Raw genomic sequence first — 24,983 nt, forward strand, 5'->3', positions numbered from 1 at the left:
CTCAGCTTCGCTATTTGTTCTGATTGAAACTCTCGAAATGGTCACGATTTCTTATCGGGAACAAAAATGAAATTGCTCGTTATGCGAGATGTTACGCGTTAAGAGGAGTATTTATAGAGCATTTAGATTTGCTCGTTATGCGAAAAACTCATTATAAGAGATACTCGTTATGAGGGTTTGCACTGTATATGATTATTTATACCAAAACGATAAAGTATGACTGGCCACACCGCTCTGATCAGATTCACACTTTGTATTCGACCACGAATATGTACACAAATAGCATATTTTTGTTAGCAATGAGCAATCGTATGAAGATATCTCCGTGCAAGGTGTCAATTTCATATGAAACTAGACACCTTCACTCTTTTGCGCTAATCGTGTGCTAAAGCAGCTTTTGCGATTGTATTGTCCACTCGACAATGATGATGAAAATATAGCTGGCTCTCTTATTCGCTCGCTCGTTTACATGTACTGCATCTCTACGACTCGTGCTTCGCCTCAGCCAGCCTTTGAAGGACGAACAGCAGTGGATACAGCGTTTTCACGATTTATTGGTTGGTTCCCGTAATTGTTTGGATTATTCTCTCGATTTTTCCCCATTTCCCATATATTTTTGTATTATTTCCGCATAGTTTTGGTATCGTTCTATTGGACGCCTAAAAATAAGGGTAACGCCTAATTAATCGTGGGAACGAGCCAACAAACTATGGGAAGCATCAGCAGCGGGTTTACAGTGTCGGGGGCCCTAAGCAGTAAGAATTGTTGAGGCCCCTTTGTACATGAATATGGGGGGGGAGGGGGGGGTACTCGGCATCCGTCTTTGATTATGTACCATTTCAACTTAAATTTGGTAGCTGCCGGGGGGGGGGGGGGTGCTTAGGGTTCGTCTAGCGCGGGGCCCCAACGTCCATCGCCCACGGGGCCCTCCTTGCCAATACAGTGCCATATTCTATCAACTGTTATTGATAATGGATTAAAGATTCCGGGGCCCCTCATTGACGGGGCCCCCCGCAATTGCTTACTTTACTTACCGTTAAATACGCCACTGGGAAGCATTCAATAAAGTTTGTGAATCAACCACAAAAACCTAAGAAAATCCCTGTAAAAGATGTTCTCTTTGTCTTATACAACAGATTTGACATTAACTAACAGGATTAGCAGAGAACGAACGATTGTAAGATTGATCCGATCAAATGATCTGGATCACCTTTATGAACGAACCGGAACTAAGCCGATCTTCAAAAATATCCATTTTTAACACCTCTAGTCCACGACGTCCCAAGAATATTCTTCTTCTATTTGGCGTAACGTCCTAACGCGGACATGCCGGCCTATACAGGCTTTCGAGACTAAATTAATTACCACGCAGCTGGATAGTCAATCCTTACTACGGGGGGACGGTCCATTCTAGGCTTGAACCCATGCACCCATGACGGGCATGTTATTGAGTCGTACGAATTGACGACTGTACCACGGGACCGCCTAAGAATATTATAAAGTTTTATGTTTTTTTAAACTATATAGCTGCTCCCGACTGTTTTTGCAATGCGTGACAAACGCATGTGATAGAGGGTCCGATGGGAATAGGATTTTTACCAAGATACTTATTGTACAAACAATTTCAGTTTAAAGGAGAGAGTGTTTGTCATAGTTGTTAACTACAAGTAGCCATAACTAATGTTTTCTCATACTGGGTTAAAATCTCGATTCAACAAGAGCATTTTTTATGTGTGTTTACCTACGATTAAAGTGTATATTTGAACATACGGTTGTGGTGTTTGTAATAACGGGATAACAAATCCCATCCAATTAATTTTGATGAGTCTCATTTATTGCTTGTATCGTGATGGTTTTTTATGCGTAACTCGTTTAAAAATTGGTACAACATACATTGTAACAGTGAATTTGTATTCCTTATTCCAAAGAGTTCTCGAATCTCTTATATAATTTTGCTATTTTTAGTAAGATGGCACGAATTACGTCACACTTCTTTTTCTTCTTCTTTGGCACAAACCCCGTTGTCGGTCAAGGCCTACCCAAGTGCCACAAATCCACTAAACGACCACTAAACGGCTTCTAAACGACTCAAGTTCTCTACCTAAACGGAACATAGAAAGACTTCGTTTAGCAGACGGCAAACGACTCATGCATTCTAAAAATAGCAAAAAAGCTGGTGGCGCTCTCTGTTGGTGGGATACCCCAACCAGTTGAGCTTCATCGCTTGGAGGAGAGCTTTCTTATTTCCTCTGTACTATTGTATGGTTTCGCATTGAAGTTATGCATCGCTAGAACTAGAACGGCGATACGATTGTTTAAATACTAAACTCCAACGGAAACCACCAGCACTGAAGCAAGTGAGATTTGAGTAATGGTCGTTGGTGTTGATACCCACGTATCTGACCACACGACCATTCATATAGATTTTTGCTCAGAAATTTATAAGGCTATATAGGTCATGATAAGATGAAACTTGTCGAAACACATTGCAAGAAAAGGATAGCAATATAATGATGAGTTGTAATACGCCATCTATTGATCAAACCAATGAAGCTGTGGTGCTTTCATTTTTTTTCTATGGATATTCAATTTTCCAGGCGTTTAAGCTTAATCTGTGGCACTTGGGTACTGTCTGAATCACAAGCGAGCTTGGCTTTCTTTGATTTTTAGATTAATCATAGCAGGTTATTCAGTTCTACGTATGACCGCAGGACTCCACACAGCATAACACGGAGCATAACATAACAACTGACAGCTGCCAAACGCTTGAGAAAACGCTTTATTACCGGTACCATGTTTTGAATATCCTTAGTAGGATTTCTCATTGAAAAGCTACCAACTTACTGCGATGACCGACAGTTAATGAAACGCTTTACCTCCTTTCCTTAGCGTTTTGGGAAGCGTTTAGCAGCTGTCAGTTGTTGGCTGGTATTATTGATTCCGTTCGTAGCGGGAACGTACGGCGCTCACATGAAATTCTAGGGACGGCAACACATTTCTTGAACCCGCTCCTACCACGCCGCGGTGAATAACTGTAGCAACCATCTAGTACATTAGGAAAATGAGTGTCGGGACGTACGCCGCCGCTACGAACGGATTCAATAATACCAGCCGTTATGTTGCGCTCCGTGTCATGCCGTGTGGAGTCCTGCGGTGAGAGCACGGTTTCTTTGAGGATTGAAGCCATGCCGGGCATGTTGTTAGGTCTGGCGAATTGGCGACTATAATACGCCAGTATGATAGCAATTGGTGGTTTTAGATATTTATAATTGCAATGTCCTCCTACTAAAACATACTGGCTGGTATTATTGAATCCGTTCGTAGCGGGAACGTACGGCGCTCACATGAAATTCTAGGGATGGCAACACATTTCTTGAGCCCGCTCCTACAACGCCGCGGTGAATAACTGTAGCAACCATCTAGTACGTTAGGAAAATGAGTGTCGGGACGTACGCCGCCGCTACGAACGGATTCAATAATACCAGCCACTATGCGTGACATCACTGGCCCGGTCTGCATCAAGATGCTGTACTGTGCTTTGGTGCGGCCAAGGATGGAATATGCTTCGGTATTGGTGGCCATCAACTGCACGCCCCCAGAACCGTTTAGAATCGAGACAGCGCAAGTTCACGCTGTTCACTTTGCGCTTCTGGAGTGGAGTCGCTGTGCGCTAATAGGTCTCGAGATGCTGAACCAACGCAATTGCAAGGCCCAGCGGTTGTTTGTTGTGGGACTGCTGGACAACCATCTTGACTCGCCGGTGCTATTCTCCAGCCTGTAATTTTAAAACTAAACCGCGATCGCTTATTGCCAGGTCGATGCTTGACGTAGAGCAACGGTTGGCAAAGTCCAGCGCGCCGCAACATTAATTGTGGCCCGCAATTGGATTTGACTGATTTTCAATGTAAACGAAGTAGCGGCGTGTAATCGAAGTAACAATTTATCGAAGTAGTCTTGAATAGATTTAGGAACGATCGATTCATCGTAAGTTTGTCGCAAATCATCTGTTGAAGAGAACGGTCATATAAAAACTTGTTAACAAAACTTCTTAAGCTTTTCAAAGAACCGAGTTCCTTTAGGTTATGGGCTCCTCTGTAAAAGAAGGTGCTGGCATTCCCCAGCTGAATGGAACGAATTATGGAAAATGGTATTTTCGAGTTTTTTCTTGGAAGCTTCAGAAGTTTGGGAGGCGCTCGAAGAAGACGTGCCTGAGGCGGTCGGAGAACCGCGGAACAAGTTTTTACGAATGGACCGGAAGGCAAAATCCTTGCTGGTTGGATTTGTTGGATATGATTGCCTAGCCATAGTCGAAGAAAAGGAAACAGCCAAGAAAATGTGGAAAGCTCTTGAAGACCCCTTTGCCGAGAAGTCGGGGGTAAGCCAGACGATCTTGCGCAAACGGTTGGAGACATTGCGTATGAAGGAAGGATCGTCAATGCGAAACCATCTTGCCGAATTCGACGACTTGGAGCGTCAGTTGATGCAGGTGCAGGTGCAAAAATGGAAGCAAGCGATTTGGTCTCTCAACTCTTCATAACGTTGCCGAGCAATTACGATTCATTAGTGACAGCTGTAGAAAACATGGACGATAAGATCTCTCCCTAGAAATAGTGAAACATCGGTTGCTAGGTGAAAAATCGAAGAGAACAAATCGAGCGGCGAAGAAAAATCAACAGCTTTTGTTGGTGGAAGTTTTCAGAAGAAAAAGTTCAAAGGGAAATGTCATCGATGCGGAAAAGTAGGCCACATGCAAAAGGATTGTCGATCCAGAACGCAAGACAGAAACGCCAACTCTGTCGTGGCAGAGAAAACTGTGAGTTTTATGGTGAAATAGCAGCTTCAAATCGGAGAAAAAGAGCTCGCAGTAGACTCTTTCATCGTTGATTCTGAATGCAGTGACCACTTGATCAACAACAGAAAATATTCGAAAAATATAAGGAAACTTGACGAACCGTTCGTGGTGGATGTTGCCAAAGACGGTGTAACTTTGGTAGGTGAATACGAAGGTAGCGTTACTAGAAAAACCAAAGAAGGCGTAACGGTAGAAATCAAGAACGTAATTTACCTACCGGAGTTGATTGCTGTGGCTCATATGCGACTTTTACGAAACTTTTACGAGTTGCAACTAGAGCTGGACACGTGCGTTCTCGGGAAACTTTGTAGCGAACCGTTTGATGGTACCGAGTACGAGCCACACGTCCACTAGATAGGATACATTCAGATGTTTGTGGTCCTATTGATTCTGTTGCATGGAACGGATCCAAATATTTTGTTCATAGATAATTTCACGCATTTTGTGGTAGTATATCCAATTTCAAGAAAGTCTGAGGTATTTGAGCGATTCAAAGAGTGTGAAGCAATAGCAACAGCTCTCTTTGAGAGAAAAATGTTGTGGGCAGCCGTGCGTGCCGACCCCTGGACTTGCCGTGGCAGTTGCGCTGCCACCGGTCAACGTCCAGGGGGACAACAGTGTGTACACGCACACTGTCGCACACACTAAGCGTGCAAGGCTTAGTGTGTGCCGAGCGCCGAGCAGAGTGTGCACGAAGGCCGATCGAGCAGGAGCTCTCGGCAGGGGCGCTCGGTGCGGCTGGCGCGCGGCCTACGTTTTAACGTGTTTGTATTTCGTGTATATTATTTATAAATGTAAAGTTCTAAGTGTATAAATAAAGAGCAAATAGTGCAGTTCATAACAGTGGCGACGAGGATGGGATTCTCCTGCGTAAGGGGGATCCCAGTACGAACCCGCGGACGCCATCGCGATTGGGCACGTCTTTCGCTGCATCATCGCAGCGGCCATCGCGATGGCAAAGGTCCGGGAAGGATTGGGCCGCCGCCCCCGCCAAGACCGAGGCCCCCGGATGCCGTCCCATCAAGGGGACAGCATGGGCAGCGCTGCACACTCTCGGCGACGTGTGAAGATCGCCAGGCTGCAGTCCAAGCAACGCCGGCAGCGTCATCGGCGAGGAAGCTTTCCGCCTTGCTGCCGGGCTATAGGCGAGAGCGTCATCCGCCAGGCTGCAGCCCCAACTTCAGCGGGCGAGGGTCAATGCCGCCCAGCAGTTACAACAGCAGTCGTGCCACTGTGTCCTAAGAGGGCGAGGGATCTATGCCTCCCTGGATGCAGTGTGGAAAAGGGACGAGGACCCATGCCGTCCCGGGTGCTGCCCTGTACTATGGGGGCGAGGGTTTCATGCCGCCCCGGGGGCAGCCACAGTGTCCAAAGAGGGCGAAGGTGTCATGCCGCCCTGGATACAGCACTACGAGCAACAGCAACGCGCAAAGGAAGGGCGAAGGGTCATGCCGCCCTGGCTGCATCGTGACCAAGAGGGCAAGGGTGTCATACCGCCCTGGAACAGCATCATCAGCATCAGCCCCAGCTTCAGCGGGCAGCAGGAACGTGTAAAGGAAGGGCGAGGGTCTATGCCGCCTAGCATCAGCATCAGCAGCAGAGCGCAGCAGCAACAACAGCAGGAACATGTGAAGGAAGGGCGAGGGTCCATGCCGCCCAGCATCAACAACAGCAGCAACAGTGTCCAAAGAGGGCGAGGCCGCCCTGGATGCAACAAAGCATCCGCCGCCGCAGCAGGGTTGTCGTCGTCGGCTCGGCTCAAGCACGACAAAAGGCGATAGCAGGGTGGAAAAAGGCGACGAAGGCGTACGCAGCATCGCCACCGCGGCAAGTGATCGTCACCGTCGTGGAACAAACGCGAGAAAAGGGTGAGAGCGAAGCCGATAAGGGTTTCAGTATCCGTGGTATACGGAAAGCGCTCGCGCCACAGCATCCCCAGTATTCATCAGCATCGGCCGGAGGGTGTCACCACACCGGTATTCCCTCAGTGGAATATTCCGTGTCGGTTCGACCCCTCCGGACAAATAAAGGGGGAGATGTTGTGGGCAGCCGTGCGTGCCGACCCCTGGACTTGCCGTGGCAGTTGCGCTGCCACCGGTCAACGTCCAGGGGGACAACAGTGTGTACACGCACACTGTCGCACACACTAAGCGTGCAAGGCTTAGTGTGTGCCGAGCGCCGAGCAGAGTGTGCACGAAGGCCGATCGAGCAGGAGCTCTCGGCAGGGGCGCTCGGTGCGGCTGGCGCGCGGCCTACGTTTTAACGTGTTTGTATTTCGTGTATATTATTTATAAATGTAAAGTTCTAAGTGTATAAATAAAGAGCAAATAGTGCAGTTCATAACAAAAAATAAGCCAAATAACCGTAGATCAGGGCCGTGAATATTGTTCCAGTGAACAGCTGACATATTACAAGCAAAGAGGAATTCAATTGCAGTGTACGGTAGTCTACTCTCCACATCAGAATGGCGTTGCAGAACGTTTTAACAGAACGTTTGTTGGGAAGGTCAGAACCATGCTTATTGATTCTAACATGCCAAAGCGAATGTGGTCAGAGGCGGTGTTGACGGCTACATATTTGATAAACCGCAGCCCAACAAGCGCATTATAGGGCTATATGACACCTGTTGAATGTTGGTCGAAGGTAAAGGTAAAGATTTTAGAAAGCTGCGAATTTTTGAAATTGCAAATTAAGGTTTTTACGTGGATCCCAGACCAGAAAAGAAAGAAGCTGGAGAATAAGAGTCTTGAGGGAATAATGGTCGGGTATGCTCCGAACGGTTATCGTATTTGGGATCAAATATCTGAGAAGATTATCATTGCGCGAGACGTTAAGTTCGACGAGAAGTGCTTACCGTTTTGTTAAATGAAGGATGTTGAAAATCACGATAAACAAATTATGTCTATCCGTTTTCAACAAGAGGGGAAGGTAAGAGAATAATAATGATGCTGTTAACGTAGAAGAAATCAACACCAACATGGACGAACACGACGATGCCGCCAATATCACGCAAGCACTTCAAGATGTCGCATGTAATGATGAAAACGAAACCACACCGCATGATGATTTTTATGAAAATAACGAGGAATATCGCGATGCAGTATGTGATGATGAATCTCGCTAAACTGGCGCAAGCGAAAAATCAATAGCAACACGACATAATGAACGAGAACGAAGGCTGCCGAGAAAATGTCGTGATTTTTTCACTGGTTTTAGTGCAACAGCTGGTAGAAATAGACAGTTGTCAACTTAACCACCATGTACATACAGCGAAATCGTGGATCGGGAAGATCGTACATTATGGATGGAAGATATCGAGGAAGAATTGTTGTCGTTGAAAACAAACGATGTTTGGGCATTAGTGAAGCGACCGACATTGTGTAGACCATTGAAATCCAAGTGGGTATTTCGTGTAAAGGAGGATGAGAATGGTAATCCAGTGAAGTATAAAGCCCGACTAGTAGCGAAGGGTTTTCTGCAGAAGCCTGCAATGGATTATCACTAAACATATGCCCCGGCGGCAAAACTAACAACAATTCGAGCAGCAACGGCCAGTACTGAAGGAAGAAATGAATGAAGATCCAAAAAGGATCTTATTTTCATCGAATGGATGTCAAGACAGCATTCCTTCACGGCGAGCTTCAAGGAGAAATTCAGCAGTACCGGCGAACTCGTTCGACGAGAAACATTCGTCGCTCATGAGTGGACAGGGTTGTACCACTAGGTTGGCCAGTACAAAATCTATACGGTTTTCTAATGTTTTTATCTAGAGGTAGAGGGCTATGAAATGAGTGAAAATGAGCGTCGCGGCGAAAGTTCCTAGGAACGAACGAGTTCGCCGATACGGCTGATTTATATGGAAGCTCCACATGGCGTAAAAGCTGCTCCGGGTATGGTGTGCCGTTTGAAAAAAAATCTTTATATGGGCTAAAGCTATCCTCCTCGTTGCTGGAATGAAAAATTTGTTCGTTCCAAGCATGACTGCTGCCTTTACACTTGGCTCAACAAAGAAGGTAACGATTTCATGTATATTGTACTACATGTCGCTGATTTGATAATAGCAGGCCCAAACAAAAATACCATCATGGAGCTGAAATTGAAATTATTGGAAATATTCGAGATGAAGGATTGTGGAACTTTGAAATATTTTTTGGGAATCAAGATTGACTACGATAAAAATGTAGGAATTATGCAGCTGTCACGGGTTGCCAATATCGATCGACTTCTTGAAAAATTTGGAATGGCAGATTGTAATTCTTCAAGAACACCTATGGAGAAAGGTCTGAAACTTGGAACAGAAAATGCCGGTATAACAGAACCTTATCGTGAGCTTCTGGGAAGTCTCATGTACGTTATGATGTCCACCCGTCCGGATAGCTGTTACCCTGTTGCATATATGGGTTAGCTTCAACAGAATTCTGGACACCAATACTAGATTGCGCTGAAGCGAATTGTACGGTATCTTCAAGGTACAAAGAATTTGGTACTGACTTTGAAAAGGAACGAACAAGTCGAACAACTCGTCGGATTTGCAGATGCAGACTGGGCAGTCGATACTATTGATCGAAAATCAGTTAGTGGTTACATATTCAAGGTTTATGGAAATACAGTTTCATGGTCAAGCAAAAAACAAACAACTGTAGCCACATCATCCAGTGAAGCTGAATACGTCGCTTTAAGTGCTGCTACGGCTGAAGCTATATGGTTGAAGGGACTTTTGGAGGATCTTGGACTAAGATTTACAAAACCTGTCCCAATTTGAAAATAACAGAGGATGTATGTCGGTATGTCGAAAATCCCTGGAAGGATAACCGTTGGGACCCCTCCCCCCCCCCCCCCCGTCAGCAAAAATTTTAGACCCTGTGACTGATGATCGAAGGGGCCCCCGACTGTTCAATCTCGCAACAGCAAGTTTAGTGCCGCTACCGCTAAATGTCTAATGAAAGTCATTAAAGTTTCATTTTGATGAAACTTATTAGATTTAATCTTACTTTACAAATAAATGATGTTTTAAGTATACATATTAACATATTAACACTTTAGATTGCATAAAATAACATTGAAAACCTCGATTTATTCACTTGCACAGTGTCTGTGCTCCGCACAGTTGCATACAACAACTGTGCGGAGCACACAATAACTGTGCGGAGCACACAAACTGTGCGGAACACAAAAAATGTGCGAAGTGTGGCACCACAATTTTATAAAATGTGCAATTGGGCTCGCACATTTTACTGTGCTGTGTGTGCATGGTGGCACAGTGCTACTTGACTCATCACTATTTACCATTTACAGAGGGCCTCAACTCGTCTTTCCGCCTAGGGCCCCCGATACCCTTAATCCGCCACTAGTAATATGGTGAGCCGGAATAATTATTGCAAGTGATTTATTCGGAAGTCAACTTAAGAGTGACTGTGTGATGAGCTATTGAGCTGCTTTTATACTCTCTATTTTGCTATCAGCTACCATTGCCTGTTCGTCTTCCATTGTCCTTGTTGTAACTGGGATCCAACAATGAAATAAGGCAAATACTTCTTACGCCATTCCTCAACGATTTAAGCATTGTGGGCTGGAGCTGAATCCCTTTTTCATTTTTTTTTCTTTTTCAAAAAAATTAAAATTTTCTCTATAACATTTTTTTCAAACACTTCCTTTTTAATTCAACTGTCAGCCAATATCGAGCGTTCAACTATAACATTCTGACTATACACATATACATATCCTACATTTTTTTCCCACAATCAAGATTACATTTTCAACAGGCATGACTAGAAAAAGATTTAAATATATTTTTGATAAAAAAAAAATTTTGAACTAAGTCTACAAAATGTATGACTCTTTAAACCCTAGTCAACGTTATGTTCTCCATAGACCCAAAGGCCCAATTATACGTTCGATAATCCGCGGAAATGCACCTCCAAATATGCACCTCGATAATCCGCACTTTTGACAAACAAAATCATGCATGGCGTTCGGTCAAAAGTAGTGATATGTGATTCAAAAGATTAATATCTTTCTATTTTTTAAATAAAAAGCTTTCTTTGTACAACATGAAAATGTATGTTATGTAATAATTAAGTCATGAGCCGAGACAAAAACAAATAAATTTAAAAAATCATAACATCAAAACGTCGATCATGTGCGGATTACTGAGCGTGAACTGTACAGTCAGAATTCAATAGTTGAACGGTTTTTATTTGTAGTAGTAGTGTAGTGTATAGTTTAGTTTTAGGAACGCTCGATAGCTGACTGACAGTTGAATTAAATGCAAACGCATGAAAAAGCCAGCATTTGAAAAAATCAACATCAACGCATCTTTTTGCATCATGTTGGTCCAAAACAAACTGCCGCACGGTGTCCGTTTTAAGGTTACTTTAGACCTCGCGTGAAATTGAACGGCGAATTTTTTTTTTTTTTGCTATATTTCATTGAATATTTATCAGAATGTGGCTTATTGTACATAAAAAACAAATGATATTCAATTCCCCAACTATTTAAACTGTAAAACATATTGGAATAATGAATTAAATTCATTTCCTTGAGATCAACAGCAACAACAGCTCGTCGCGGTTTTAAGGCTATGACTCACATACTTATGGCATAGGATGAAGGACATGTAAGATTCTGATATGGGTAATCAATAAGTCTCTGATAGCGGAACCCATTAGTTATTTGTCATTTATTGTTTAAAATTCAACGCACCGCCGAAGAGGGCCGAAGCGAATTCGGAATTAGTGATAAAGTTGGGCAAAGACCAACTACGGTTGTTGCGCTTAATGACCGTACACAAAGTCTAGTTTATTTATATAACATAACTATTTACATTCAATTTTGCGTACAAAAACCAAGTCTCTTCTACAAATCTAAATAAACGAGCTTAACATTCTCCGGAATTTACATGATAAGAGCAAGTTAAAAAAAGGGTTTTCTATTAGTTTTCCTAAATTAACATTACTATTATCCCATTCTTCACGTTCGATAGGTTATGATTTGGAGCTTAACTGGATTGAGAGATCGAAAAAAAATCAAAAAATACATTGATCAATGGCCTTAAGTTTGATGTTCATTTCATAAGATTGGTAACTTGAGACCTGGCATGGAAATAATAGCATTCTTTAAGCATTAAATACAAATAATTATGGCTATGCCTGCAAAATCATAAGATCTCTTTATTTTGCTATGTTTTATGTACAAACATCAAAAGTTTTGAACATCAAAATTGAGGTTGTACGGCATTAAATGAAATTAATATTTAATCAATTTTAACATAACCATTACTGTAGATCTATCTGATATGTTTTATCAAATCGGGAAGCAGTATGTTAGCATTAAAAAAGTATAGTCATAGTGAGAATGCGGCTATTGAAAAAGAAGAAATATTTATTGATAAAAAAGATACGCTATTGCAATACACTAGTGGAACTCTTTTTAGTTTGCTTGCTTGTTTAGTTGAATGTGAGATGTGAATTAGATGGCAGCTGGAATGAAAAGTGCGCTTTAATGTGGGAAAGCAGTAAGTACAAAGCATAAAAATCATAATAACATACTTAAAATAAAGTCCTATAGAAAAACATGCCAATTACACGTCATAAATAGATAGCATACTTCGTTTCCTGTAGTTTAAGGACAGCATTAATGTATAAGAGAAAATAAAAATATCACAGTGATCTAATGTATGCAACATTGTACGAGAAAGTCGAAAACATAAACACGAATTTTTATCGATCTCTCCATACCGCTTTATTTCACTGCTCTTAAATATGCATTCGTTAACTAAACGCAAATTGTTTGTAGACACGCAGTATAATTCATTGAATTCAATAAGTAAGCGATTCGTTCAGTAGCTTAAAATGTTTGGCTATTAATGAGGACGCTTTATTTAGATAAATTATAACTAAATTTGCAGTGTGGCCCCTTTGTGATGTTCGCTGGAACCGTAGCAATTGCACCAGTTAGATAAGGAAACTACAGAAAACCCACGATAAGACAAACGTTAGAAAATGTTAATCTTCTGCACATCCTGTGAGACTCATACCCTGTGTAAGGGGTATTTAGCTAAGATCTCGAAACCTGTTCGATAAGCTCTTGATGTGCTATCATGTTCTCAAAAGTGTGTTGGTTTTCCGTTTGTTTCATATGTTGTTGTGGTAAATGTTTTCTACTTTGAATTTTACTTATTTAGCTTTTATCTAATATTCCTTAACTGCTGCCGATAGAAGATTGCTTCTGATTAACTCCTACTAATGGCTATTTTGTTGTTCTGTTTCATCTTTGTTCCCAAATGGTGCTGAATGTGGTTCTACAAATGGGAATGAAAATATTTATTGTGTTAGCGCTGGTGAACCTCTTCTGGTATAGATATTTATTTCTAGCATTACCTTCAGTTCCGTCTCGTTGAAGAATGACTTGTCACAGTGGGGACATTTGTGACTTTTCTGTTTTTTGTGGCGTTGCTCGTGGATGTTTAGTTGGTATTTTGAGCTAAACTTCTTCTCGCACATAGAACATTCAAAATTTTTCTGAAGTTACAGTCATGTTGTAAAAAAGATGATTATATTAAGTAAGTTGGTAAAATTCGGAACGATATTTCGTGACATACCTCAAAATGCGTCTGTCGATGGCGATACAATATCGATTTCGATTTAAACTCTTTGTTGCAAATACTGCATGTGGGTATTTTGTTTACCTTCTTCAAGATAAAATTAAACCAGAAAAGGTTGAAAGAATTCAGTATAATGTGAATATTCAATATACTCCTTATTTATTATGATCTTTGCTATGATGCTTACCTCATGTGTTTTCATATGCATTCGCAACATTCCCGGGCCCCGAAAACTTTTATGGCAAATTTCACATTCTGGTTGTTTTTTACAGTTCGCCTGAAAAACGAAAAAAACATGATAAAAAATTATATCAACCATTCATACATTTACTCTTTACCTTTATCCAGTTGGTATGCGATGACATGTGAAGATGCAACCATTTCGGTTGATTAAACTCTTTGTGACAAAGATTGCAGACATACCGGCCAGGACTAGGGCAAGATGTCTGATAGGTTAGAAACTCCGCTGTGGAAACATTTGTTCAGTATGCTTTAGTTTATGTTCTAACGCATTAGGCTCACATCTAAATTCGTTTGGCAGATTAGCGTGCTTACCTATCAGTTTTTCTTCATCGTCCGAATCCTCACATTCTGTTTCGGCATAATATTCCATCTCTCCTTCTTCTACGCCCCCAGTCTCTTCAATAATTTCATCTGTCTCGACTGTTTCATCATCCGGTAACAAATAGTCAACATCCTCTTCCAGCTTCTCATGTATTTGTGTTTCTGTTTCACTTTCCTCAAGTTCTGTGGGCTCCGTTTGCTCCACTGCCATGTGATGATGGTGATGTAGCTGATGTGCATGGATTGCGTCGGTAGGTATGGCTGTAGTTGCTGCTGGTGCCGTGACCATCAAGGGAACTGATGAAACTGTTGACAAAAAGGCTCATATTAATAAAATATAATAGCTATTCCAACCATTTGTCGTACTCTTACCATTTTCCAGGTATTGTGCCTCTGTCATTTCTGGTTGCACTATTATCTCGCAGCGATCATCTGCAGTACGCTGAATTTGCAGTACGTGTGCTGGATGCCCGTTCTGAGTAATCATTTGTACGGTATTATTTGGACCTTGTATAAACTGACCGATTGAGGCAGCTTGAAATTGTGGTGTGGTCTGAATGATCTGCTGACCAGTAGCCGTTGTGATTATATGGCCTGTATTTATAATTTGTGCACCAGCATTAATAAGCTGAGCACTAGTCAATATCATTGCAGGAGCGGCCAGTGGAGCTTCAGTCTGAATTGCTTGCATATCCGTTCGCTGGATGTGTAACTCGTGCAACTGCGGAGCGATCATCGTCGGAGCCATTTGTTGGAGCTTGGGTGGACTTAGGGTTATATTTTGTATCTCTTTTTGTATACATTCTTTGTGATCTTGATCCTCGGTTACCGTGATACCTTTGATATATTGTCTCAATGTTACATCTGACTTTTCCACACGAGTCTTAAACGCATGGCAGCGGCTTACTTGGTGTATGCACTGGACACAAATTTTGTCCGGCCACCCATCCATTTGTTCAATCTAAAATGACAGCAACAGAACAATTCGCTACACACATCTTTGTAACTGCTTCACATTGTTTCCTCTAAGACTAACCTGTATCTTGGCGATTTCCATCAACATTTCAGCAATCATCTCTCCGAATAGCGGCCGCATTTCCTTCTTCACCACTAAACAAATGCGACAAATTTTATCCAGTTCGATGTTCCGTGTCGTTAATTGCTCCATTGCTCTTAGAGGTAATTTTTGCTACAAAAACAAACTACGGGCAATTGCCCTTCCTTCCTATAGCTCTTAACAAAAGTGTTGTATTCCTATCCAGCGACCCCTTTGACTTGCCAAACACACACACACACATCAAGCGTTTGCTAACGTTCTGTAAATGGCTTTACCGCAACGTATTCCATAACAGTGGACACCTGTACAGTAAAATGTATATGCAACACTGTTTTATCCACTACCAAACACGAAGCATTTAATCGACAATTTGTATCAACACATCGATGTAAACAAAAGGAAAACTTTTATCGGACGAAAATATGCAAACATGGCAGCGTCGTGAAACGGTTTTGACATATCCTTTGACGTCAAGCAAAATGACAACGAGAAACGATAAGTTTAAATGTCACATTTCATTTCAAAATATCTCGTTTCTCAAAAACACGTTTTGTTAAATGTAAAATAAATCATTTTGATTCGTCACTCCCAATTTTAGTCCTAAAATATAATCTTACTGGTTGAGTATTTTTAACTGAACGACGCATCCGGGTAGCAAGCGACATTGTAGGCTTATATATTTTACATGTGTAATCCGTTATCGATGCAATATATTGATGGAAATTGGAAACTAATGTTTTTTCTAAAACACTTTAAAGATTGGTTCTACTCGCAATTTTACCATTTAAGTAAATGGTTTAGCTTTTCAAAATAGTAAACAAAATGTTAAAAAAACTTGTTATTAAAACCTACATAACAACGTTAAACCTACATTTTCACAGCAAAACAGGTCTAACCCAAGCGCCACACATTAAGCTTAAACAACTGGAAAATCAAACATCCATAGAAAAAAAAACAAAAGCTCCATAGCTTCACTGGTTTGTTTATTTGTTTTTTTTTTTATTTATTCCAGAGTCCCGCCTAACAATTCGAGTTTTTTTTGGGTCCCAAGTGCCACAAATCCACCAAACGACCACTAAACGGGTTCTAAACGACTCAAGCTCTCTACCTAAACGGAATATAGAAAGACTTCGTTTAGCAGACGGTGAACGACTGATGTTTTCTAAAAATAGCAAAAAAAAACTGGTGGCGACATACATCTGTTGGTGGGATACCCAAACTAGCCCGCTTTCCTCGCTTTGAGAGCTTTGTCCTTCTCCTTGTAGTATTGTACGGTTTCGCATTGAAGATATACATCGCTAGAAATAAAACGGCGATTCAATTGTTTAAGTTTTTAACTCCAATAGAAACCACCAGCACTGAAGCAAGTGAGATTTCCCAAGTGCCACAAATCCACTAAACGACAACTAAACGGCTTCTAAACGACTCAAGCTCTCTACCTAAACGGAATGTAGAAAGACTTCGTTAAGCAGACGGCAAACGACTCATGGATTCTAAAAATAGCGAAAAAGCTGGTGGCGCTCTCTGTTGGTGGGATACCCCAACCAGTTGAGCTTCATCGCTTGGAGGAGAGCTTTCTCATTTTCTCTGTACTGTTGTATGGTTTCGCATTGAAGTTATGCATCGCTAGAACTAGAACGGCGATACGATTGTTTAACCTTTAAGTTGGCAACCGGATACCCGGGTATTTTTTTCAACTTTAAACTGCCATAACTTTTGATTCATTGCTTTTATTGACCTGAAATTTGCCGTAGCCTCCCAACTTTTAATTTATGATTTTTTGGTGCATAAGTTGTAATTTTAAACAGCCTGTAAGTATTTTATTTTGATTTTTTTTAAACTTTACCACGTAAGTTGGCAACCAGCATACCCGGGTATTCCATACATTTTGTATGGAGAATGACGTTTCTCTTCTTCCTTTTTTCGTATTGTGCTTATTTTCGAGTCAAATTCAAGCGATTCCAAATTTCAATATGACCGTTATTTTTATATTAAAATGAAAAAAACTTAATGAATAAATGAAATAGAAGAGAATATATGGTCGGCATTACTTGCTTACAGCATTAAAATATAGAAAGCATTGTTTACCTATGAAAATCGTTAATTTTTTGCATCAAAACGTGTGGAATACCCGGGTATGCCGGTTGCCAACTTACGTGTGTAAATCTGGTTGCCAACTCTACGGTTAAATACTAAACTCCAACGGAAACCTCCAGCACTGAAGCAAGTAAGGCGGCGCTCTAGCTGCAATCGAACACGACATCCGACACGAACAAACCCATATAATCATATGGAGGTGCACTGTCAGACACAAACAAACAAACAAGACAAACGTCGAGTCGAACATGTCAGTTGAGATTTTGTCTGTGATGTTCGATACCCACCTGTGCTGTAAGTACCTTGGCTGTCAAACGCTTCACAACTACAGTAGATAGAATTCAATTCGGGACATTTTTAAGTTTGTTTACGTAGTTTGTCTCTTTTTCTTTTTAAAATTGCGTGCAAAATATTTAACATAGCTATCAATAATTATTGTTAAACTTTTCAATCAATTATAACATCAAATATAAAGGATTGAAACGTATTAAACTATTTATTTGTTTATTTGTAAATGTTAAGTGATTGGCCATTATTGTATTTTTGATGCAGTACAAATATTACACGCGTTTTCTTTATTCAGTTCCTTGTATGCATGACATTTCATTCGCTCCCTTCCTGTTTCGAGCAGTGCTGCTCGTTCGAGCAGTCGCAGAGCTGCCAACATGCCATAGCTGTCAATGTTGTATATAACAGCTCTTCCCCCGGAAATAAAGCACCTACTTCCGCTCTGCTACAGATCCAATCGTTGAGGAGGTTTGATGGTTCTTGTTGATCGACGAAGTCCAGAATCCGCTGTCAAGCCTGACGAACCGGAAGTCCCCTCAAAGGTGGCACACTCAGTAGATGTCGACGACTGGATCACCTTTGAACGCACAGGGACAGTTTGTATAGTCGGATGTGCAGAGTCAGAAACGTTGGTTGTTGAAGACTGTGTGTCCGTTAACGGGGTCTGGGTCGAGGGTAAGTCAGAGGTCACAGTCAAGTCTTCAGTGTGGCTATTGGGCTCTTCTGCGCGCAATAAAATTGAATCCTCGGTAGATATGGGAAGATTATCGCCCACACTACGCAGTTGATCAATGTGCCGTTTCCAAATTCGACCGTCTCCAAGTTGTACTAAATAATGTAATTTACCCAACCGTTCTTTTATAGTGCCGAAGCTCCACTTGTTGTTATGTAGGTATTCTCGAGCAGCAACTTTTGAGCCAACTGTCAACTCTCGAATTTTATTCTGAATTTCACTCCTCTCAGGGTCATCCGATGGAATCATAAGATCCAATCTTGAACGAATCTGTCGACCAAACACCATCATTGAAGGAGAGAAACCAGTGGCAGGATGAATCATTTTGCGATAGTTTAAAAGGATATTGCATATTTCACTATGGACTTGAGAACGATCGCAATTTAAAGATTTTAATTTGGACTTCATTGTTTGTACGAACCGTTCAGCTTGTCCATTAGTGGCCGGATGGTATGGAGCAATAAGCTTATGTACTATTCCATTTAGTTTTAAAAATTTTGTAAAATCAGCTGAAGTGAATTGGGGCCCATTATCACTAACAAACACAGATGGGATTCCAAAAGTACTGAAAAACTCCCTGCACACTCGTATTGTTGTATCAGTAGTTGTGTTGTTTACTACATAAACCGAAGGCCACTTAGAATAGGCATCGATTAAAATCAGATAGTAATATCCCATAAACGGTCCTGCGTAATCTGCGTGAACTCTTTGAAATGGTTCATTTGGAGTATTCCAACAGTGGAATGATGTTTTAGGAGGATTAGCTTTCGACACTTGGCAGGATTGACAATCCTTAACCACATTTTCGATGTCTTTATCAATGCCCTCCCACCAACAATAGCTCCTGGCTAGAGACTTAATTCTGCAAATCCCGAAATATGTCGAGTGAAGTTCTTTTAAAACATTTTTACGTAGAGCAGGAGGTACATAAACACGAGTACCGCGGAGTAAGCAATCCTTCTGTAAACTAAATTCATTCTGATCTATGCCAAATCGGAATTTAGCATCAATGCTCTTTCCCATTCTTAAGGCTCGAAGCAATTCACGGACAGTATCGTCTGCAATTGTAGCTGAACTTAACTCATCAACAGTGAGGGGTAATGTTTCGATGGCATTGACTTCAATAAAATCAGGTTCTTCTATTTCATTCATGGGATCAGTCGTGCATGTCGGTAACCGAGACATGGCGTCGGCATTGCAGTGTTCTGATGAACGACGATGTCGCACGATGTAATCATAACCTTGAAGAAATGCTGCATAATGCTGCATACGTATAGTTGACATAGTAGGAAGTCCCTTAGTTTCCGAGAATATTTGACTGATCGGTTTGTTATCGGTTATTAAAATAAATCTACGACCATAAAGGTATTGATGAAATTTTCGAATACCAAAAATGATCGAGTACGCTTCTTTATCGATTTGCGAATACTTTTGTTGTGTTCTATTGAGAGTTTGGGACGCGTATTGAATTGGCCGTTCCGTACCATCTGGGTATTGATGACTAAGGACCGCTCCCACTCCGTAAGGCGAAGCGTCCGTTGCTAAAGTCACTGGTAGTGAAGGATCATAATGAACGAGAAATCGATCAGATTGCATTTCTTTTTTAAAGGCTTTAAATGAACTTTCGCATTCCTTTGTCCATTGGAATGGAACATCTTCTTTTAATAAGTTATTAAGTGGGTATAAAGTCGTGCTAAGATTTGGAAAGAATCTTCCATAATAGTTTATCAAACCTACGTATGATCGTACTTGATCCCTGTTCTTAGGAATGGGCATATTCTGAATAGCGTCTATTTTATTACGAACTTTGTGAATGCCATCTTTATCAACCATATAGCCGCAATACTCGATTTGCTTGGCGAAAAAATCGCATTTATCCCTATTCACTCGCAAATTGTACTTGTCCAACCTTTGCAATACCGATTCCAACCTCTGTAAGTGGGTTTCACTATCTGGCCCATTAACACGGATATCATCTATAAAAACTGTCACTCCTTCTATTCCTTGTAACACCTCCTCCATCAGACGCTGGAAAATAGCTGGGGCAGACGCAACACCATACATGAGCCTTGATGGCTGGAACAATCCTCTATGTGTACTAAGGGTGAGAAATTTTCTATCCTCTGGTCGTACTTCAAGTTGTAAGTATGCTTGGGATAGATCTATTTTAGAGAATGTCTTACCCCCAGCGACAGTCACAAAAAGTTCCTCAATTGTAGGGAGAGGGTGCTCATTCACCATTAAATTTGGGTTTAAGGTGATTTTATAGTCTCCGCATAACCGTACCTTACCACCAGCTTTTTTTACCACAACGACAGGAGTCGCCCACTCAGAATGGTCTACGCGCTCCCATACACCATCATTTACAAATTGATTAATTTCTTTATCAACTGCATCACGAAGCGCAAACGGCACCTGTCTTGCTTTAATATACACAGGTTTTGTATGTTCCCGTACTGTTAGTGAAGCTTGAATTCCTTTTACTTTTCCAATTTCCTTACTGAATACTGATGGATATTTCTGAAGTAAGGCATTTAATGCACTGTACTTGCATTCATCATCCCTATCGCAGTATGAAACAGTGTGTGTGCCAGATTTGAAAATGCGATTAAAATCTAAATTTAATGCACGTAACCAATCACGTCCCAGCAAGGGGTGTTTGTTGGACTTCGTTACATACAGTGGCAATACGAGTTTTCTTCCCTCTACCACTACCAATAATTTTCCCAACACATTTATGTCATTGTCCGAATAGCTTACTAGTCTTAAGTCCGTTTGCAAAATTTCTATGTCTTTGAGATGTTTTTGTTTGTCCTTTATGTTTATCAATGATACCGGCGATCCAGTGTCGACCTCGAATGTTAGTACACCTTGACCGACCCTCAGATTCAACAAAAACTTACCAGCATGATTCTGGACCGTGCTCACATGAAGAACATCCTTTGGGTCGTTTTCCTCCAAATAATGTGTGTTCTCCTGACGCCTGTTGTTGTGGCGAGACAAACACACTTTTTGTAGATGTCCTCTTTTCCCACAAGCGCTGCAAACCGTTTGCTTGTGCTGGCATCTATTAGCCATGTGATTTGTATCGCCGCATCTGTAGCACTTTCGCTGTTGACCGTTGTTTGTCGATGATATTTTCTTTGTATTGGCCGTAACTTGTTGCACTTCACATCTCGGGCTGGTTCCATGCATTTCCTCGGTCCCACGCAATGACATTTCCATTCCAAACGCAATGTCCTTGGCTTTGGATAGTGTAAGATCGCGTACTTCCAGCAATCGTGACTGTATTCCACGATTCCGAATGCCAAAGACAAATTGATTTCTCAGCGCTTTGTCTAAGTACGAATCAAAATTGCAGCTTTTAGCCAGCTTCTCTAACTCCATTAAGTAATCGCTCAATGATTCGTTCTCCAATTGCTTACGGCTAGTAAACTTGAAGTTTTCTAGGATTTCTAGCGGTGCAGGGTTGAAGTGATTTCTCAGGAGTGCAACGATTTCGTCGAATGACTTCGTGTAGGGATCGGCGTTTTGCAGCTTGTTGCATAATACGTCGTACGTAGGGCCGCCCATGTAATGTAGAAGGTAGTCCTTTTTATCGCCATCTCCAATTTGGTTGATTCTAAACCAAATTTTTAGCCGTTCCATCCATCAATCGAACGATGATGACACGGGGTTGAAAGGCTCGAACACACACATATTAGCCATTTTTGCGTTGGTACCGGAAGAAGAAGAAGCAGTAGGTGTGGAAGATCCAGTGCTCGCCACGGTTTGTGGTTGCATCGATATACAAGCAGTAGCAGTCACAGCAACAGTAAGAGTAGTAGGAGCAGCAGTAGTATCTCCGGTAGTAGCAAAAAAATGGTAGCAGCTCGTCCCGTAATCAATCCAGCTGACGCTCCGGCAGCAGTAGCAACGCCAGACGTAGTACCGCCAACAGCATCAAAATTCACCGTATTCGTAGCACCGATAGAAGTAATAACGGTAAATGCTCCTTCTCACCAACGTAGGGAACTGTTTAAGTAACTGAAAACGTATAATTCCCTTTTCTCGTCGCCAAATTATTGTATTTTTGATGCAGTACAAATATTACACGCGTTTTCTTTATTCAGTTCCTTGTATGCATGACATTTCATTCGCTCCCTTCCTGTTTCGAGCAGTGCTGCTCGTTCGAGCAGTCGCAGAGCTGCCAACATGCCATAGCTGTCAATGTTGTATATAACAGCCATAATTGGCCTTATCACTGATCTTATAAACTAAACTTATAATAACATAAAGCATCACGGTACAATGTAACATCAGCACAAAATAAATAACACAGAGTATCACAGCAAGAAAAACAGGTTAAATTAGGGAATTCCAGTCAAAAGAGTCATAATGTGCATTAAATCTGATAGCCATCGCAGTCAAAGGTTCATTATCGCTATATGCACGTCTAGTTTGGTCAACTCTTAGTAGCCTAAAGTTTCTTAAAATACGAGCAGGTACGTGGAAATTAACTCTAGCTAAAAGGTCCGGTGAATCTATCTCTCCTAGGATGATTTTTTTCATGAACAATATTTGCGCCGTTTCGCGACGAGTAGCGAGAGATTCGAGTCCAAAAATTAAACACCGGGCATGATAACTAGGTCTCGCTGCTACGTTACGCCAGGGTGTGAACCGTAAGACCAAACGGGTGAATTTTTTCTGCACTGACTCAATCTTATTCGACCATAACGACGACGATGGGCACCAAACTACTGAGGAGTATTCTAAGATGGATCTGACTAGTGATTTGTAGAGTGCGACAAGACAATGTGGGTCGGAGAATTCTCTCGACTGCCTGCGTATAAATCCTAGCATTCTGTTCGCTCTATCAATAATTTCGTTATGATGCACATGAAAGTCAAGTTTACGGTCAAGAGTAACTCCTAAGTCTTTTACTGCACTGTGTCGTTGTAATTGTGTACCGGAGATGCAGTAGTTAAACACTATTGGACAATTAGAACGGTGAAACGACATGGACAAACATTTATCAACAGAAATTTGTAGGTCGTTGTTCAGACACCAGTCGGAAAAAGAGTCGATCGATGCTTGCAGGACATAACAATCACCAAAACACCTCACAGGAAAAAAAAGTCTAAGATCGTCCGCATACAATAAACATTCAGATTCCCTTACTACAGTAGTAACGTCATTGAAAAATAGAGAAAACAGCAAGGGTCCAAGGTTACTACCCTGTGGCACGCCTGAACAACGCCTGAACAATACCATCAGGTCCAGGGTTGTAGGATGGTTTGACCTGCTTGAGCGCCTTTAGCACAGAATCTCTGGAGATGTTTATGTCACGCACGCGTCGGAGGGCACGTTGTTGAGAGCAGCATCCAATGAGAAGCCAGGAGCTTCAGTGGCAAACGAACTCATGAAACGATCAGCAAATAAATTGCAGGTTTCCTCTTTGGTACACGAAGTTGTTCCATTAAAGGAAACTATAGCTGGCAGGGAGCTGTTTTTCCGTTTTGTGTCGACATACCTCCAAAATTTTTTCGGTTTTCTTCTTAAGCTGAACTGTATACGGATCAAAAAACGAGAGTGAAGTTGTCTATTATAGCTTCGATATACATTGTGTGCAGCGATGAACCGCAATCTCGATTGTTGTGTTCCACTGTTTTGATAAAACCGATAGCAGGAAGATTTGTTTCGTTTTAAGCGGCGTAATTGAGCATTACCCCACGGTGGACCCTGTCGTGGACGTTTTATAGGGCAACAGGCAGATAAATGTTCCGCAAATTTCCGATTGAACATATCGAGTGCATGGTTTACGTCTGGGTTTCCATCAAGGAATGACCAGTCAGAAGATTGCAGTAGATCATTTAGAATCGAAAAGTTAGTGCGACTGTAGTCGAGCATGCCTAATTCTTGATGTGATGTTGTATGATGTTCTGCTTTGGCTAAGCCGTTCGGCAGGCACAGCTCTATAGGCGGATGATAGCAATCAATAACAACTATAGGGAAGGGTGTTATTGTCGGTGGAGAGCATTGTTGCAGGATATCGTCGCATACAAAGATCAAATCGAGGTAGTTAATCGACGCATTATGAATTTTGTTAATCTGGTACAGTCCGTTGATATTCATACAATCAAGAAGAAGGCGACAGTTGTCCGTGATCCTCGAGCTTTCGTAGTCAACTTGGAGCATAATTGGATTTGTTTCATCGGGTATCCAATTCGGGTTTGACAAATTGAAGTCCCCGAATAACAAACACATTTCATTAGCTTTACATGCTACGTCGTCAATAGTTGAACAGATTGTATGAATAACCGACGTGTTATTTGCCATGTCAGGAGGAACATACATTGCGCCGATAACATACGTTTTCTTAATGCTGTAAATCTTTAACCAAAGTTGCTCGACAGTGTCTGTTGTAGAACATAAGAGTACTCGCAAATGTGAGGCGACAGCTATGAGAACCCCACCACCTTTGGTTTTCCTACTATTTCTGTCATTGCGGTCCTTTCTGAAGACGTTATAATGGTCCGGAAACAACTGTGCCGAGTTAATAGAGGAGTCCAACCATGTTTCAGTCAGGATAATGACGTCGTAATGAGTAGTAGAAACATAACCGTAGCAATAGACGATGCGCAATCTCAGATTGCGCATATATCTATCTGTCAAACGGGTCGGTTTGATATATTTATCTGTCAAAAAATATATATATATCTCGGACATATAATCTTGAAAATTTATGCGCAATCTTGGCGCAATCTGAAAATGTATGGAAATGACGTTTATAGCTCAGGGTTGGCTACGC

At 41.6% G+C, this 24,983-nt stretch overlaps 2 protein-coding genes across 3 annotated transcripts; both read right to left on the reverse strand.

Moving 5' to 3' along the window:
- Positions 1-12,521: 12,521 nt before the first annotated feature.
- LOC120947802 (zinc finger protein 774) lies at positions 12,522-15,541 on the reverse strand. Of its 2 annotated transcripts, none has more exons than XM_049605782.1 (8): positions 15,055-15,541; positions 14,391-14,979; positions 14,010-14,324; positions 13,793-13,920; positions 13,642-13,731; positions 13,452-13,541; positions 13,231-13,371; positions 12,522-13,151 (listed from the first exon to the last, which is right to left on the reverse strand). In XM_049605782.1, exons 1-8 carry the CDS (start codon positions 15,184-15,186, stop codon positions 13,083-13,085), a joined length of 1,554 nt encoding a protein of 517 aa, XP_049461739.1. In that variant the 5' UTR covers positions 15,187-15,541; the 3' UTR covers positions 12,522-13,082. The 2 variants fall into 2 exon arrangements, with proteins under 2 accessions (XP_049461739.1, XP_049461740.1); XM_049605783.1 differs by having other exon boundaries at positions 14,391-15,006; positions 15,055-15,144.
- Positions 15,542-17,739: 2,198 nt separating this feature from the next.
- Positions 17,740-21,860, reverse strand: LOC120950503 (uncharacterized). Its single transcript, XM_040368590.2, has 2 exons — positions 21,097-21,860; positions 17,740-18,037 (listed from the first exon to the last, which is right to left on the reverse strand). Exons 1-2 carry the CDS (start codon positions 21,839-21,841, stop codon positions 18,012-18,014), a joined length of 771 nt encoding a protein of 256 aa, XP_040224524.2. The 5' UTR covers positions 21,842-21,860; the 3' UTR covers positions 17,740-18,011.
- Between the last annotated feature and the right edge of the window lie 3,123 nt (positions 21,861-24,983).

Source organism: Anopheles coluzzii, chromosome 2 (genome assembly GCF_943734685.1).
Source record: "Anopheles coluzzii chromosome 2, AcolN3, whole genome shotgun sequence".
NCBI classification, from domain to species: domain Eukaryota; kingdom Metazoa; phylum Arthropoda; class Insecta; order Diptera; family Culicidae; genus Anopheles; species Anopheles coluzzii.